General features: G+C 40.2%; 1 protein-coding gene and 2 long non-coding RNA genes across 3 annotated transcripts; 2 read left to right on the top strand and 1 right to left on the bottom strand.

Annotated features, from left to right (window-relative positions):
• Positions 1-688: 688 nt before the first annotated feature.
• On the bottom strand, positions 689-1,398 carry LOC117909891. Its single transcript, XR_004650493.1, has 3 exons — positions 1,074-1,398; positions 978-998; positions 689-895 (listed from the first exon to the last, which is right to left on the bottom strand). It is a non-coding gene; the product is annotated as an uncharacterized LOC117909891 (long non-coding RNA).
• An 8,903-nt stretch (positions 1,399-10,301) lies between these two features.
• LOC117909896 (amino acid transporter AVT3B-like) lies at positions 10,302-13,714 on the top strand. The gene is made up of 3 exons (XM_034823946.1): positions 10,302-10,315; positions 10,367-10,473; positions 13,077-13,714. Exons 1-3 carry the CDS (start codon positions 10,302-10,304, stop codon positions 13,703-13,705), a joined length of 750 nt encoding a protein of 249 aa, XP_034679837.1. The 3' UTR covers positions 13,706-13,714.
• A 163-nt stretch (positions 13,715-13,877) lies between these two features.
• Positions 13,878-17,500, top strand: LOC117909890. The gene is made up of 2 exons (XR_004650492.1): positions 13,878-13,922; positions 17,400-17,500. It is a non-coding gene; the product is annotated as an uncharacterized LOC117909890 (long non-coding RNA).
• The last annotated feature ends 290 nt before the right edge of the window (positions 17,501-17,790 follow it).

Raw genomic sequence — 17,790 nt, forward strand, 5'->3', positions numbered from 1 at the left:
AGAAGTTTATTTTTGTGGATTATGTGATGAATTCATATATTAAAGTCATATTTTATTAATTTAAACTTTTCAAAACTTTAATATTCATTGTTTTCATATGATGTGATATAGTTTAACTCTTTAGATCCTTCTATTTTCCATAAAATTGGTTATATTTTTTTTATTATATATTACTCTATACTTCATACTATCAATAGATATACATACATATACACATTTTTTCTATTTATTTTTCATTATATAAAAAGCTTACGATACATGATATGCTATAATATGATACACAATACAGAAAAATAAAAAAACGATACACAATATGTTTTATGAGTTAACAACTATGGTTGAAATACTTTTAGACAATTATTTTTGGCCTAGCAAAGCAAGATTAACTCTTCCAATGACCCACTTGGAATCCATCGATCCATGTATAGAATCCAAAAATACAAAGTCCAGAGCACATCTCTTTTTGGTTTTAGAAAATGAAGAACGATAAGAAACATATGCATGCATTAATTCGTTGATAAAGTTGTTTTAGGATTTGATGTGAGAGTTATCCTAAGCAAATTTAATTTAAAACAGAGTTATGGGACATTTTAATTCATGGTTTCAACAGTTTTAAATGATCTTAAGACATCTTCAAGGCTAAACAACTCAAATCAAACTAAGAAAGAAAAACACACAACCCACCAAGAGATGGTATGGGAAGATTTGGATGCATATCAAGCATTTCTCTAGGTTCCTCCTCATCAGGGATTGTCCTGATAATGCCTGCATTCAAAGCATTACTCTGCCCACATCTCATCATTGGGGCAGCCAGTTGCAGTGGGTCCTCCCTCATCAGAAGTATAGTAATCAGCATTATCTGATTCCGAGCCACTGGGTTTCTCCTCATGGATTTCTAGAAGGACAAGAGCTGAATAGTGAGGATGAGGATAGATAAAGTTGAATTGGAACATTATCATACGGTTGTGAGTCAGTACCTCTAAATGATCTGAAGACATCTATACAAGCAAAAAAAACTCAATTAAATTAAGGAAGAAAAGAAGAAAAGAAACCAAAAGAAACATACAACCCACCAAGAGATGATACGGGAAGATTAGGGTGCATTTGTCCCGCGGTTCCTCCTTATCAAGGATGATGTCCCGTGGCTACAGAGTGATCCTCAGAGCAAGCAGTTGCATTGGGTTCCCCTCGTCAGAAAACTAAGATGATAGGCAGGTGACTTGGGAACAGTGACAACAGACAAAGCAAAACCAAGGAAGTTGGAATTAAAACAATTTGGAGGTAGCTCTACTTTTACTTCACTGCCCAGCTTTGGTACCTTATCCAATCGGGTATTTTATACCCAGAAATAATGAAATGTAATGCCGCAAAAGGAGTACCCTGTAGAATGAAAAATGGTTATGACGTTGAGACAGAGAAATTGATGCTTTCCTTTTGCAAAACCATTTTTTGTAATTAAAATTATGATATATGGGATATAGAGAGAATTCACCCGCAGTTTGTGCCCAGCAACCTGCTAGCTAGAAGTTGTTATAAGATAGACACATCCTCACTTGACTTGTTCTCTACAGCTGTTATAACAAACTTTATCTTTTTGTATATTCTCTTTTCCAGCTTAATAATTCCATGTATATAGGCTTAAGACTAGGCAACTCTATTATGATTTTAGCTGTATATATTGTATCGATTCCTTCAATAAGAAATCAGAATTTCCAATCTCTTATTCTGTTATGGTATTAGAGCAATTATCTTAAATTTTTATTTTTATTGTTTTCCCTTCCCTTCTAATGACTACTAGGGCCAACACCACCATTCATAACACAAACGACCCTCATAGCACATTGATTAGCATCAATGTTGCAGCTCAAACTCCATTAAAGCTTACCTCCACCAACTATGTATCTTGGAAACTACAATTTCAGACTCTTTATTGGGTATGATCTTCTAGGATTCATCGACGGATCACATCCTTGTCCAACAACAATTCTTCCAGGAATGACTACACCAAATCCAGCACATACACTCTGGATCAGGCAGGACCAACTTCTTCTCAATGCCATTCTTGGTTCTCTGTCCCCCACCATAATTCCATTTATTGCTCGAGCAAAAACAGCAAGGAAGCCTGGACAATATTGGCCAATACATATGCCAAACCATCTCGTGGAAGAATCAAGCAGGTGAAAAATCAATTAAAACAAGTCACGAAGGGATCCATGGGTGTCTCTGAATTCCTTCAGACCATCAAGGCTCGGGTTGATGAACTTGCCATCCTAGGCGCAGTTGTTGATGACGAAGATCTCTTAGAAAAGATTCTTGAGGGACTTGGTGAAGACTACAAAGAATTGGTGTGGGCAGTTCAAGCTAGAGATACTCCAATCTCCTTTGATGAACTCCATGAAAAGCTTCTCAACTTTGAAGCTTCTCTTCAAAGCACCACAAAGACTGAACAATCCTACTTCCTTGCCTCTGCTAATCCTGCCAATCGTGCCTACTCTGGGTCACGAAACCTGCCATACTCTAATTCTTCCTCCGGAAACAACACAGGCTGGTGTCCACCCTCCAATCCTGGCAATAGCACTACGGGCTGGCGCCCGTCACCCACCTCTGGTAATTGATTCCCTACACCCACTGGCGCTAACAATTTACGTTTAGATCGTAGCTCTCCAAAGCCTTATCTTGGCTACTGCTAAATCTGCAGAATTCAAGGACATACAGCAAAGCACTGTCCCTCTTTCAGATTAATACCAATTGAGACATCCACCAACACCAGTACAACAACGCCAAACTCCTCCTGGCAACCAAAAGCTCACTTTGCTGCTAATACCTCCAACACCCCAACATGGCTATTGGATAGTGGTGCTTCTCATCATGTCACCTCCGACTTGAGCAATCTCTCTATTCATGCACCATACAATGGCTCTAACGACATTATGATTGGTGATGGCATAGGACTTCCCATAACACATACTGGTTCCCTCTCTCTCCACACTTCCAATGCTCAATTTTCCTTAACCAATGTTCTCTATGTTCCTAGCATGAAAAAAAAATTGATTTCAATTTCCAAACTCTGTATCTCCAACAATGTTTCAATTACATTCTTACCATCTTCTTTTCTTGTAAAGGATCTTCGCACAGGAGCAATGCTTTTGAAGGGCAAAACTAAGGATGGTGTGTATGAGTGGTCGGTATCATCACCTCTACTTGCCTTTTCCAGTGTCAAAACCAGCTCATCAGAATGGCATCACCGATTGGGACACCCTTCCTTTCCTATTTTAAAGCATGTCATCTCTACAAATAATCTTGCTTTATCATCTCCCAGCCTTTTACATTTTTCTTGTAACACATGTCATTGCAATAAGAGTCATAAACTCTCATTTTCCAATTCTACCATTAATTCTAGTCGTCCTCTTCAAATACTCTATTCAGATGTATGGACATCACCTATTATGTCTTATGATGGCTTTAAGTATTATGTAATTTTTGTTGATCATTTTACTAAATATATCTGGTTTTATCCTCTAAAACAAAAATCCCAAGTCAAAGACATATTCATAAGATTTAAAGCCATTGTAGAAAAACACTTCAATCAAAACATCCATACCTTGTACTCTGATAATGGTGGTGAATACATTTCTCTCTCTAACTTTCTTGCTTTTCATGGTATCTCTCATCTCACTACTCCACCTCACACCCCCGAACACAATGGCTTCTCTGAGCGGCGCCATCTCCACATTGTTGAAACAGGTCTCACCCTTCTCTCTCATGCTTCTATTCCTTTGCCTTATTGGTCTAATGCCTTTGCCACAACCGTTTACTTGATCAATCGGATGCCAACTCCAATATTAAATCTCTTATCCCCTTATGAAAAAATCTTTGGTACTCCTCCCAATTACTCAAAACTCAAAATATTTGGTTCTCTATGCTATCCTTGGATTCGCCCCTATTCTAGCCATAAACTTGACTCTCATTCTAAGCCATGTATTTTTCTCGGGTACTCTCTAACTCAAAGTGCCTATTTCTGCTATGATCCATCCACATCAAAAAATTTTGTTTCTAGGTATGTTAGATTTGTTGAATCAATTTTTCCTTTTAAATCTTCTCTTCCACATGCTCCACGACCTGAATCAACCTCTATTTCTACTTGGATACCACCACTAATTCATATCAACACCACAACATCAGCACTCGTACCACCATCTGCAGTTCATCCTCAACAGCAACTCCAATGTGAAGCTTCTGCACCTGTTACTTCTCATCTCAGCCCCGCCAACAACCAAAACCAACCACATCAGCTGCCCTTCACAAACTCCTTGCCACCCACCACTCAACCAGACCACCACACCACAAACTCAAACCATTCTATGCAAACTAGAGCCAAAAACAACATTCGCAAACCTATTCAAAAACTCAATCTTCACATCCAATTATCCAAACCTCTTGATCTTGAACCCACCACACCAACCCAAGCTCTTAAAGATCCAAAATGGCGCAAGGCCATGTCTGAAGAATATGATGCTCTTGTTCGGAATGGGACATGGGAACTAGTGCCTTCCAATCCTAGTCAAAATGTTGTGGGTTGTAAATGGATTTTCCGTACTAGACGTAATTCTAATGGCTCTATTGACAAGTTCAAGGCTCGTTTGGTTGCAAAGGGTTTTCATCAACGCCCAGGCATTGATTATTATGATCCCTCTCTATTCTCTCTGATCTTCCTCAAAAGGAAAGTTTGAGGAAGATCAGAAAGAATAGAGAAGGAAGGAGGCTAGGGTTTTCAGATTTTCTCTCTCGAGAAAATTCGAGAAAGAGAGAGAAAATGGGGGAGGAGGAGAAAGAGGAGGCATCATGATATCGCAAGTCCCTCAACAATCTTTTCTAAGAGATCTTCATCATCAACAACTGCGTTTAGGATGGCAAGTTCATCAACCCGAGCCTTGATGGTCTGAAGGAATTCAGAGACACCTATGGATCCCTTCGTGATTTGTTTTAATTGATTTTTCACCTGCTTGATTCTTCCACGAGATGGTTTGGCATATGTATTGGCCAATATTGTCCAGGCTTCCCTTGCTGTTTTTAGTCAAGCAATAAATGGAATTATGGTGGGGGACAGAGAACCAAGAATGGCATTGAGAAAGAGTTGGTCCTGCCTGATCCAGAGTGTATGTGCTGGATTTGGTGTAGTGGTTCGTGGAAGAATTGTTGTTGGACAAGGATGTGATCCGTCGATGAATCCTAGAAGATCATACCCAATAAAGAGAGTCTGAAATTGTAGTTTCCAAGATACATAGTTGGTGGAGGTAAGCTTTAATGGAGTTTGAGCTGCAACATTGATGCTAATCAATGTGCTATGAGGGTCGTTTGTGTTATGAATGGTGGTGTTGGCCCTGGTAGTCATTAGAAGGGAAGGGAAAACAATAAAAATAAAAATTTAAGCTAATTGCTCTGATACGAGCAATTTTTTTGCATATATATGATCTATGCTTGGTGAAAGCCCCGGCAGTACTCGCAATCTTCTACCATTTTTAAACCCCAGCCATTGCAGGTTAGAAAGTCGGCTGATGTTTGAAGGTAAAGTAACAAAGTTGTTCCCACCCATATCTAGCTCTTCCAATGAAGATAAGAAGCCAAGACTACTAAGGTTGTTTATTTCATCTGATAAATTGCAGTCACTTAGGTCTAGCTGACCTCATCACTCCATTACCCCAGTTCAGTGGATTGCCGAAGCAGCTAACCTCAGAGGAACGAAGATCACTCAAGTTCAATTCACAAAATATATTAACGGGACTGCCATGGAACACATCCTCACAGGACTGCGAAAACAGCACATGCAGGAGATTCCAAGAACCTAGTGCTAAAACCAATATGGAGGCATTGGTATGGCTGTTGACTATTGAATCATTCACGTAATGAAGAACGATAAGGACTTGTTTGGCACGAAGTCTTGCCTTTATCGTAGTGCTCCATGTTAAACCTAGAATTCTTGCCTTTACAGAAGTGCGGAATTTTAAACTTAGATTTTTACACCCTGTATTTTTGAAAGAAGTTTTCCTTGTCTCTTCGGATCTTCCCCAACATAGTCAGAAGAGATGGAACGTACTTCCTCAATGTGACTACGAAAAAGCCTTTTGTTCTCTGCTCGCAAAGGTGCCCCAGCTTCACCTGCAAAATGTCTCACGATACCCTTATCTTTGGAAATAACTGATTGTGTAAGAGCCTCCATTTCATTAGCTAATTGTATCAAAGCTCTTGAAAATACTCGAGCACTGATTTAGCAAAAAGAAGAATCTGTTTCAATTCATACGTCAGTTACAGTAGACCAATGGCTATATATATATATTACAGTGTAACTAACCTAACCATCTAACCATCTATTGAACCACCTAACCATTCTCTAACTAACCATAACAACATCTGTTAGAGAGGAGAGGAATCAGCTGCTGGTGCGGGTGCTTGTCTATCATCCCCCCGCAAGCTGACAGGTCTCGGGACAATAGAGAGACGAGTACGAGCGGCTGAGAACTGACAGCTTGGAACATGTTTAGTAAAGACATCTGCCAACTGGTCGGTAGAAGGAACATATTGAATCAAAAGCTCTTTGCGAAGGACCTTATCACGGACAAAGTGAAGATCAATCTCTATGTGCTTGGAGTGGGCATGGAAGACAGAGTTAGCTGCAAGAGCAGCAACACTGATATTGTCATACCAGATCAGAGGAGTGTCCGGTTGAGGAATGCACAATTCTTTGAGCAGAAATTGAACCCAGGAGACCTCAGCGGTGAGAAAAGCAAGTGCCCGGTACTCCGATTCTGCACTGCTACGAGAGACGACACGTTGCTTAGTGGAGGACCATGAGATGAGATTGGTGCAAAAAAAAAGACAAAAGCCACTGGTGCTTCTTCTATCATCTTGACATGAAGCCCAATCCGCATCTGTATAGCCTTGAAGAGACCAAGAAGGTGAGGCATGGATAGAAAGACCATGAGTAGTAGCAGTACCTTTGAGATAGCGAAGTATGCGTTTAGCAGCTTGCAGATGAGAAGTGGTAGGATGAGCCATGTATTGACAAGCTCGATTTACTGCAAATGAGATTTCTGGTCTTGTAAGAGTGATGTACTGAAGAGCACCCACAAGACTACGATAGTGAGTAGCATCAAGAGCAGATAAAGGTTCTCCATCTACTACTGATAATAATTTTCCCAAAGCACCAGGTGTGCTAGCAGATTTGGCCCCAAGAAGATCAGCACGCTCAAGTAGCTGATGTATGTAGCGTTGTTGATTGAGATGAAGAACATGAGGAAGCCGGGTGACTTCAATGCCAAGGAAGTAGCTAATATCCCCAAGGTCTCGAAGAGCAAAATGAGAGCTAAGCTGAGAAATGATATGATGGACTTGTGGTGGATTGCTGCCAGTAATGAGAATATCATCCACATAGATTAAGAGGATGACAATATCAGATGCAGAGTGGAAATAAAATAAAGATGCATCAGCCCTTGAGCATTGGAATCCCAACTGTAAGAGAAAGGAGCTGAGCTTGTGGAACCAGGCTCGAGGCGCTTGTTTAAGACCATAGAGAGCCTTCTGTAGATGACAAACATGAGTGGGGCAAGAGCTATCTTCAAAGCCTGGAGGTTGCATCATGAACACCTGTTCTTTAAGATCTCCATTTAAAAAAACATTGTGTACATCTAGTTGTTTAATAGGCCAGTTGGAAGAGACAGCAATGGAGAGAACAAGCCTGATAGTGCAAGGCTTCACAACTGGACTGAATGTCTCAAAAAAATCAATGCCATAGGTTTGATGAAAACCTTGGGCAACCAGCCGAGCTTTGTACCTGTCAATGCTGCCATCAGGTTTATGTTTGAGTTTGAAGACCCATTTACACCCAATAATTTTGGCATTAGACGGAGGTGGCACCAAAGACCAAGTTTGATTCTTCAATAGAGCTTGATATTCCTATTCCATAGCAAGCTTCCAATTAGAGTCTTGAAGAGCTTGTTTGACAGTTCGTGGCTCAGCCATAAGTGAGGTAAGATAGGTCTTCTTCTTACAAATACCAGATTTGGATCTAGTAATCATAGGATGGCTAGGAATTGGAGTTGTGGAGTCCTGGAGGGAAGCAGTAGAAATCTCAGCTGTTTCATCCACAAATGGCACCTGAATGAGCGGGATTAAAGACAAGGAGCTGGCTGGAGGTGATGTGGGGACTGGTTCGGATGGGATAGCTGGAGGAGAGCTAGTTGTGGAGGGGAAGAGAACAGGAGATGGAGGAAAAGGAAATGCTGGAGTGACAGGAAAATCAGCTGATTGGTGGGAAGGAGAAGTCAATGTCTGAAATGGAAATGTAGTCTCTGCAAAGACTACATGCCTAGAGATATATACTCTGCCAGTTGTAGGATTAAGGCAAAAATAACCCTTATGAAATCTTGCATAACCAAGAAAGATACAGGGTATGGACCGTGGCTGAAATTTGTTGGAGTTGAGATGTCTGAGGTGTGGATAACAAAGACAACCAAAGACTTTGAAATGGAAATAATCAGGTGGGTGTTTGTAAAAAAGAGAAAATGGGGAGCTGTAATTGAGCAAAGGAGATGGCATGCAATTGATAAGGGTAACTGCTGTAGTGAAAGCATAGGACCAAAATTTGGATGGAAGGGCAGCTGTGTAAAGAAGAGTGAGCCCGGTTTCTACAACATGGCGCATCTTGCGTTCGACCCGACCATTTTGTTCAGGTGTATAAGGGCAAGAAAATCTATGGAGTATACCATGAAGAGATAGAAATCTGGTGAGGGCAGTGAACTCTCCACCATGATCTGTTTGAAGACATTTAATGGTGGTCTGAAACTGATTTTCAACAAGAGTTTTAAATTGAACAAAAGTGGAATGAACCTGGTCCTTGGTAGGGAGTAAATATAACCATACAAACCTAAAGTAATCATCCATGAGCAACAAAAAATATCGGGCACCTGTGGAGGAAGGAACAGGTGCTGGTCCCCACAAGTCTGCATGGATGAGTTCAAGAGGAGAGGAGGCCCGGGAAGTGGACAAAGAGAAAGGAATTTTGTGACTTTTGGCACAACAACAAGCATTGCAAACATCAATTGTTTTATTTGAGTTATATGAGATATTACATGTATGAAAAATTTTCTGAAGTATTATAGCAGAAGGGTGGCCAACTCGTTGATGCCACAACATAGTAGTAGGCTGAGTTTTTGTGAGAAACACTTGATGTTTAGAACTGGCAGTAGGTGAGCTGATAGATGAGGTAGGAAATTTGTAGAGTCCACATTCAAGTTGGCCTTGGAGAAGAGTCACTTTGGTATCCTTGTCCTTGACAAAAAATGAAGAAGGATGAAATTCAAGAATGGTATTATTATCAGTACAGAATTTTGACACACTGATGAGATTTGAAGTGAGTTGTGGAACATGAAGCACATTATGTAAGACAAAGGGTTTAGCAGAAGTGTGGAGAAAGGAATGACCAACTTGGGTTATGGGTAGGGACTTACCATTGCCAACCATCACAGAGTCAGTACCATTGTATGGAGTACCATTATGGATATTAGCAGCCGTGTGGGAGAGATGGTGAGTGGTGCCTGAATCCAGAAACCAGGAGTCCATTGATGCTGGGGAAGGTGCTATTATCATGGCTTGAGCAGGAGGAGTGGGACCAGTTTGAGAGGTTGATGAGGCTGGTGCATGTGGCCCTTGATAATTCACATCAAATCTGTGATAACAAGAGAGGACCATGTGCCCAAACTTGCCACATAACTGACATTGTGGTCGGTTATTTGTCCGGGATCGATTATTGTTGAACCGGTTAGGGCGAAATCCTTGAGGATGTTGCTGTCGTGAATCTGGAAGAGTGTCAGGTTGTGGGGTTGGCATGAATGGCTGAGATGGTTTCCCTTGAGAGGGTTTGTTGGACTGTGACCTTCGTGGTCTGTTATGAGTTGCAATATTGGCAATGAGGAGGTCTTCTTCAGCAGCTGTGGTTTGAAGATGCAGCCTCTGTTCATGAGTCAGAAGGATGTTATGTACCGCATGAAGTTGAAGGTCATCATCTCTAGCTGTGAGAGAAGCCACGATGGGGTTGTATTCAGCCCCTAGTCCACTTAGTAATTGAAGGATTTGATCATTTTCTGGCACTGGTTCTCTAATAGCTGCTAGACTATCGGAGATGTGTTTGAGTTTTTGGATGTATTCCATCATGGTAAGAGGGCCTTTTTTGGTTGTTTGAAAAGCAAGTCTCAGCTGCATTGTTCTTGCTTTGGTGGAAGCAGAGAAGCTTCGTTGGAGGGCTGTCCATGCTTCATGAGATGTTCGTAGCCCAACAATTTGTCCCATAACATCTGGGGTGAGAGAGGAGTAGATCCAACTCAGGATCATACTATCATATCTCCTCTAAACCAGAAAATCTGGGTTCACTTCTCCGGTGGATATTATTTTTGGAGGACATGGTCTCTGACCTTCAATATGGTCCTCAAATCCATTGGCATATATCACATTTTCCATTTGTGTATGCCAAAGGATGTAATTATCTCTATCTAGTTTGATAGGAAGAGGATGATTCAGCATGCTCATGTTCAGGGTAGAGGTTACCTGAGAAGAGACAATCTCCGGCGTGGTTTGTGTTGATGAAGCCATCGGAAACTAGGTACTGTATGTTCTTAAAGCTTTCTTGAGGTGAGTAAGAAAAGCAAAAGATAATCTGCAGATGATGTATATCAGAAGAAAGTTGCAGCAGAAAGAGTTGTTGGAGATTTCTTGATTGTCTTGCCAGGGAGAGAAATCAGAAAAAGAAAATTCAGGAGCCTATGGCTCTGATACCATGAAAATACTCGAGCACTGATTTAGCAAAAAGAAGAATCTGTTTCAATTCATACGTCAGTTACAGTAGACCAATGGCTATATATATATATTACAGTGTAACTAACCTAACCATCTAACCATCTATTGAACCACCTAACCATTCTCTAACTAACCATAACAGCATCTGTTAGAGAGGAGAGGAATCAGCTGCTGGTGCGGGTGCTTGTCTATCAGCTCTCACGATTGCATCATCATGGGGACCAATTATTTCTATAGAATCTCTTATTGCACCAGCTAATTGTATCAATTCTGTCACGATAGCAATGTCATTGGGACTATATGATCTTATAAAAGCCCTTATTACACTCGCTATTGACATCAAATCTCTCGCGATAGCATTATCATGGTGATCATTAGCCCATCGTGTCAAAGTTCTCAGAATACGATCCCTTATTCTCTGAACAAATCGTATCTTTTGGGCCATACCATCATCAATTGATTTTATCGAAGTCTTGTCCATGCCTTCCAAAATGCTCCAAACAATCTCCTCAATAAGCTTAGCCTCATTCCTGCCAATAGGTTTAACGGTGACTACTATTGCAGTTTTCTTTACTAATTTTTTTTCCTTAACCAATTTTCATTTTATTATTAATAATAATAGAAACATATTAAAAATACATGGTTTAAAAACCTACTTATTCCTTGAATGCCAACCAGATAAATTGGCAACTTCAGTAAGAGCATCCCTCCAAATCTGCACCTTTCCCTATTCGCCAAATTCTTTTCATGTTTAACCATGGTTTCTCCAAATTTCCCCATTTGATTCCGCACATCTGATGGATCGATATTATAGAAAATTCGAATAACCCTCTGTCCCTTTGTTCTCCTGCACTCTAGTATCTTCACTAGCTCCTTTAAGCACCACCTAGATGATGCAAAATTTTCTGATAAAACAACGATAGAAACCTTGGAGTTCTCTATAGTTGTAACGAGTGCAGGGGTTATGACTTGTCCTCTCTCATGCCCTTCATCATCTAAAAAAGTGTTGATTCCGTTGCGGCACAACTGCCTATAGAGATGAGCAGTGAAGGAATCACGAGTGTCTACTCTTATAAAACTGAGAAAGACATCATAAGAGCGGGAAGAAGTAGAAGCCATTGTCGAGATGGAAAGAGCTGAAGAGATTTGAGTTAAGAAAATGTCATTATCCAGATGTAGAGAGATGAAGAGATTTGAATCATAAAGCCATTATTGAGAAGAAGTCAACGTCTAGAAGGAGAGAGATGAAGAGATTTGAGTAAAGAAGAAGCCATTATTGAGAAGAAGAGAGAAATGAGTCAAAAAGTTGTTGTTGAGAAAGAGAGAGAGAGAGAGAGAGAGAGAGAGAGAGAGAGAGAGAGATGAAGGGAGTTGAGTTACGAAAAAAGCCATCGTCGAAAAGTGGAGGGATGTAAATGAAAAATTAAAAAATTAAACAAAGATGGAAGAAGTATGTACATAGATATGAGCGTAAACAACCCAAATACCCTCCAACTCCCAAATCCTGATGTAAAACTCCAAATCAATACAATTTAAAATAGAACTCTCCCTCACCAAAACTACAAAAATCAGACAGTCATAGAGGAAGACAGAAATCCCTAGAAAAAAGTGAGTCGACCCCCTCAATGTGTGCTCTCTCCCCTAGGGTTGTGCGTGCCCTTATATAGGGGCCAGTGAGAAAATCCAACCCTTCACGTGTTCAGCCTAAGAAATCCAAGAAATGGGCCTAGACATAGAAAATAAAAATAACCCAAGGTCAAGTCCAAAACAAATAAGAAAACCTCCCTACCAGGCTCAAATCAAAGAATGAGGCCCAACCTAAATATTTAATACGCACAGGCCTAAATCTAAATGGAATGAAATAAAATCCAACAAATCCAAACCCAACATCAAAAATATAAATCAATAAACAAAGAATCAAACGAAAAACAAAGGGACAATTGTGTTTTGGGCCCAGCTGGGCCCAAAAATTAAGAGAAGGTCCATCTAACTGATCTAATTAATGATAAGGATATCAGATGTTAACAGACGAGAATGCCCTTTACATTTCCAACTCAGCTGGTTGTAAATTAATGAGTTTCACAGCTGGTAAACTGGAAATGCCATGTCACCAGAGTGAAAATTCTGAATCTTCCTACCATTTTCTCTCCCTCTGTAAACAACATACGCACAAACCATGCCAATTCCTTCAAAGGCGTAGACAGCAACGCCCAGACCATAGAAGAAAACAGAGAAACCCCAATGGCCTGCCCTACGGGTTTTTGGGGGTTTCTCTGTTTTCTTCTATGGTGTGGGCGTTGCTGTCTACGCCTTTGAAGGAATCGGCATGGTCTTGCCATTAGAATCAGAGGCTAAAGACAAAGACAAATTCGGAAAAGTTCTCGCCCTGTCCATGGCCTTCATTTCTGTGATGTACGGAGGGTTCGGCGCTTTTGGCTACTTCGCATTCGGGGAAGAAACCAAAGACATTATCACCACCAATCTGGGGCAAGGTTCGCTGAGCATCATGGTTCAGTTGGGTCTCTGTGTGAACCTCTTCTTCACTTTTCCTCTCATGATGAACCCCGTCTATGAAGTGATGGAGAGGCGGTTCCGTGATGGCGCCTACTACCTCTGGCTGAGATGGGTGGCAGTGCTGGGGGTGATCCTGGTGGGCGGAGACTTCTTATCTCTAGTGGGCAGCAGTGTGTGCTGTGTTCTGGCCTTTGTGTTGCCCTATTTGTTTCATCTGATAGTCTTCAAGGATCAGCTGAGCAGGAAAGGCATGGCCTTGGATGTGGTCATTCTGGTTCTTGGACTGGTTTTTGGAGTCTCTGGAACCTGGTCTTCTCTTTTGGAAATCGTCTCGCCCAGTGCCTGATCACACCCATCATGAGTAATACCACAATCAGTATTTGCAATACTGGAAATTATAATATTTTGTGATCAAAATATGAGATTTGGCTTGTTTTTCTATCCATGTTTGGCTCTGAAAAATTGTTTGGATGAGAAAATGGTGAGTACTCTAAAAGTGAGCCACAGTTAGAAGCATTTTGGTTTTCTTCAGAGTTTCCTCGTAAATTATAGACAATTGTTAGGTGTTGGACACGTTTTTGGAGCACTTTCTGGAGCTCAAATTATGCATGCCATATGTCATTTTGAAGCTTAGGAAGTCAGGAGTCCAGTGCTTCAAACGGTGATCAATTTGGATTTGAAACGAAGAAGTTATGGCCATTTGAAGGAGCCACACTTTTGCATTTGCGTGGATGAATAGTGCCCTGTGCGAAATTCGCATACCCCCTCTTGAGGTATGCGAAATTCGCATACCCCCTCTTGAGGTATGCGAAATTCGCACACCCCTGTGCGAAAATTTTAGCTTCTCCACCCTTACCTTCCATAAACCCAAGCTTCTGAGCCTCCTTTCATCATTTCATCATGCCCAAGACCCGAGGAGGATCTACTTCAGCTTCCCAGAGCAGTCAGAGAGCCGCCCCTGTACGGGCCCCACTAGATGCATCCTCACATTTACCTGATTCTGCCCTCAGAGCAGATACCATACGAGGAGATCCCAAGCCTCTAAGCCTCATTTCTTTGCTCCATCATGCCTAAGACCCGAGGAGGCTATGCCACAGCTCCCCAGAGCAGTCAAAGAGCCCCGCGCACCCTGGGATCACACACATGAAGCCTCCCACTCCATTTCTAACCTCCTTAAACCATCAAAGCCCATAGCTCCAACTGAGAGCTCCAGTTGAGAAGACTATGCCATCCAAGGAGAATACCAGAACAGAGGCCAAAGTCCTGATCCAACCCACTCAGAAGGCCACCACAGATGCATCAACTCCATAGGACCCTTCCATTACTTGATCATCTCTTAAATTTTTTTTCATATTATATTAGTATACATAGCTCCATGTTTTGATGTCTTATATTTTGGGATTGGATGTATTACTGATGATACATCATACATAGACATCATTTTTGTTTAAAACTTGGCATTTTTCTATTTTCTCTACTCACTAACTCTTATGTTTTCTTTCAAACATGTGGTTTCTCCAATATGACTCAGACTCCATGTCACTCAGGAGGTACCACTTCCTCCCTATTTTTCAATCGCTTTGTCACATTGAGGACAATGTTCAGCTTGGTTGGGGGGAGAGTTGAGGAAGGAAGTATTGTTATTAATGCTAAGTTATTTTGGTAATTTAGTTGCTTTTTGCTTAATTTTAAAATTTTTTTTTTTAAGTTTTTATTCTACTCTCCATGGTTATTAAGGAAAAATTCTCAAAAGTAAATGGGAGAAATTAAATTCTTATCTTATTGCCATAATCTTAGAGTTTGTATTATGCTTACTAAAGTTGATGAATTGTTGAAACTTCTATTGAATTCAAGCTTAGTTCTTCCACTTTAAGCTATCCACACACTAAACACAATAGGTTCTGTTTATAAGATGAAGAACTATTTCCCTCTTGACTTAGGAAAATTTTAGACTTGGTACCTTTGACCTCATTTTAATAGTGTTGAGACACCTTGTAAAAGGCCAATGAGCCCTTGAAAAAGAAAAAGAAAAATGTTTACTTGCCTTGAAACCCGAGCAAGGTCTGAGGGGTATATGGTGAAAATCTTTAAAACCTGGTGCCCTAAGCCTTAATTGGTTGGGAGTCACCGACCTCAATGCTCATTACAAGGGTGGATAGGTGGAGTTTAACATATTGTAGGTGCTTGGGTATTAAAAATTTATTCTCAAAAGTCCGGGGTAAAATCCGAGGAGTTAGTGGTTGAAAGATCCTTAAAGCTTGATGCCCTAAACCTTGATTGGTTGGGAGTCATCGATGGACCCCCGTTACATGGACAATTTAGAAAAGAATGCCTTTAAGCTTTGCACTCCTACAAGAAAAAAAAATTGTGAAAGAAAAGAGGTGCGTTCTTAGCCTATTGGAGGTTGATTAGTTTGCTAAGCTTTGAAAAGAACTAGGTTGAGGGGAGAGATTAGTTTGACATACTATTTTCGGAAACTAATAAATAACACATAGATTTTTGTGGAAGATTAAGTGTTGGACCTTTGGGAGTGGAAATTATTTAGATACTCAAATTTGCATAATGCCCACTCTTTGCATGTTGTGATAGGTAAGTTATTTAATGACTCTTGTTGATGATTGAGTTTTATATCCTTGACTTGCCATGTGAGAGTTTGTGGAAGATTGATTGAGCTCTTATGCAAATTGGAAATCTCAGGATAGGCTCCTCGCGTTGGGGTTGCAACTATGGTGATGCTTGCTTCCCGAACCGGTATGGATTTAGCAAATCAAGTTTTAATCCTTTAAAATGGCAAAACAGATGGTAGTGAATTTCATCAATGGTTAGTCACCTTAGACTTCCTTTGAATGGCTCGTAAGAGATAACTAATGGTCTAAAGCCAAAAGCTTACCAAATATTGGCAACTCAAAGTCATTCCAAGTGATAAACTCACCTTTCAATGGCCATTGAAATTGGTTCTAATGGATTAATGCAAAACTTGGAATTGAAAACCTCACCTTCCAATAGCTCGTAGGAGATAACTAATGGATAGAAATCCAAAAGCTTATCAAGTATTGGCCATTGGAAGTTGTCTAATGGAAATAAAAACTAAACTTTGCATTAATGAACCATTAATGAAAAACGACTACCTTACCTTCCGGGTGCAAGAAATTTCTATGGGAATGCATCCAAGCCATCACATAACATCCATACTTTGAGAAACTTAAAAGGTTAGCCTCTCATCCTTGGGGATTTCATCCACCAAGGATGTTTGGCTACTAAGAAAATGAGAAAGAGAAGGAAAAACAGAGTATCTATATTTCTATATATGGGTATATTACATAAATTTCTCCATATGTTTCAACGGATGCAAAGGAGTATAAATAGAGAAGCTTTTCCATCCTTCCTAGCTAAGAAATCTTATGATTGGTGGATTACAAGGAGAAGAATGGAAATTTATACAAAAATATCTAAAAGAAAAGATCTCGTGTGGAGTCGGCAAAACAGGGGAGGGGGTATGCGAAATTCGCATACCTGATCAGGAGGTATGCGAAATTCGCATACCATTCAGAAGGTATGCGAAATTTTCGCATACCTGGAGCAGTTTTCTTCCGAAGGTCATAACTTCCTCGTTTCAGCTCCAAATCGTGCACGGTTTGAAGCGTTGGATTCTTGACTTCTTGAGCTTTGAAACGGTATATAGAATGTAAAAAATGGACTTCGGGAAGTGCTCCAAAAGTGCCAAAGAACACTGCAGCTGCTGTCCTCTGATTTCCTCCTTGCTTCTCTTTTGCTTTTCTTTGCTTCTCTTTTGCTTTTCTTTGCTTCTCTTTGCTTCTCTCCTTTTGTTGGCTTGTCTAAGTAGCTCCTCCATCATTTGGCATGCTTGAATTGATTCATAAGCTGATATAAACATGTAAACTTGCCACAAAATGGTTAAAACCAATTACTAAGGACCTTAATGAATTAATTGGGTTAAATGAATATGATTACTACCCAAAGGTGCTTAAAACCATTATAATTAGGTCTACAAAATAGCACTTTTTGGTAGTAATCATTAGGCCTGGTGCCACATGTGATGTTTAAAAAGCTGTTCACTAGTTGAATGGAACCCATCTTTAGGCATGCTTTTTACTGAATAAAATATATGTTTGAATAATAATTTGTCATGCTTAACATATAATCTTATTTTGAATTCTAGCTGGAAAGTTGGAATTAACTTCGAATAGCTTCACATTAATGGACATATTGCTATTTTTTAATTTGCTTGTATTGTTACAAAAGTATAGGGAACAAATTGAGACTTCAGTTTTTTCTTATTTTATTAACCAAAAGATTGCAAACATGATTAACCTATGCATGAGTAGACATTCAGTAGTGGTTGTATGGAATTTATGTCTGTGTACAAGACATTTACACTAAGTGTACAAGGTACTTGTGCTTAATGTACAA

The sequence above is a fragment of the Vitis riparia genome, unplaced genomic scaffold (assembly GCF_004353265.1).
Source record: "Vitis riparia cultivar Riparia Gloire de Montpellier isolate 1030 unplaced genomic scaffold, EGFV_Vit.rip_1.0 scaffold460_pilon_pilon, whole genome shotgun sequence".
In the NCBI taxonomy this organism is placed as follows: Eukaryota; Viridiplantae; Streptophyta; class Magnoliopsida; order Vitales; family Vitaceae; genus Vitis; species Vitis riparia.

What these genes read in the sequence shown, in the direction of transcription:
- LOC117909896 (XM_034823946.1), top strand. An exon ending in GGTCTCTGACCTTCAATATG is followed by an intron (nt 10,474 to 13,076) that starts GTCCTCAAATCC and finishes AGAAGAAAACAG; the next exon opens with AGAAACCCCAATGGCCTGCC.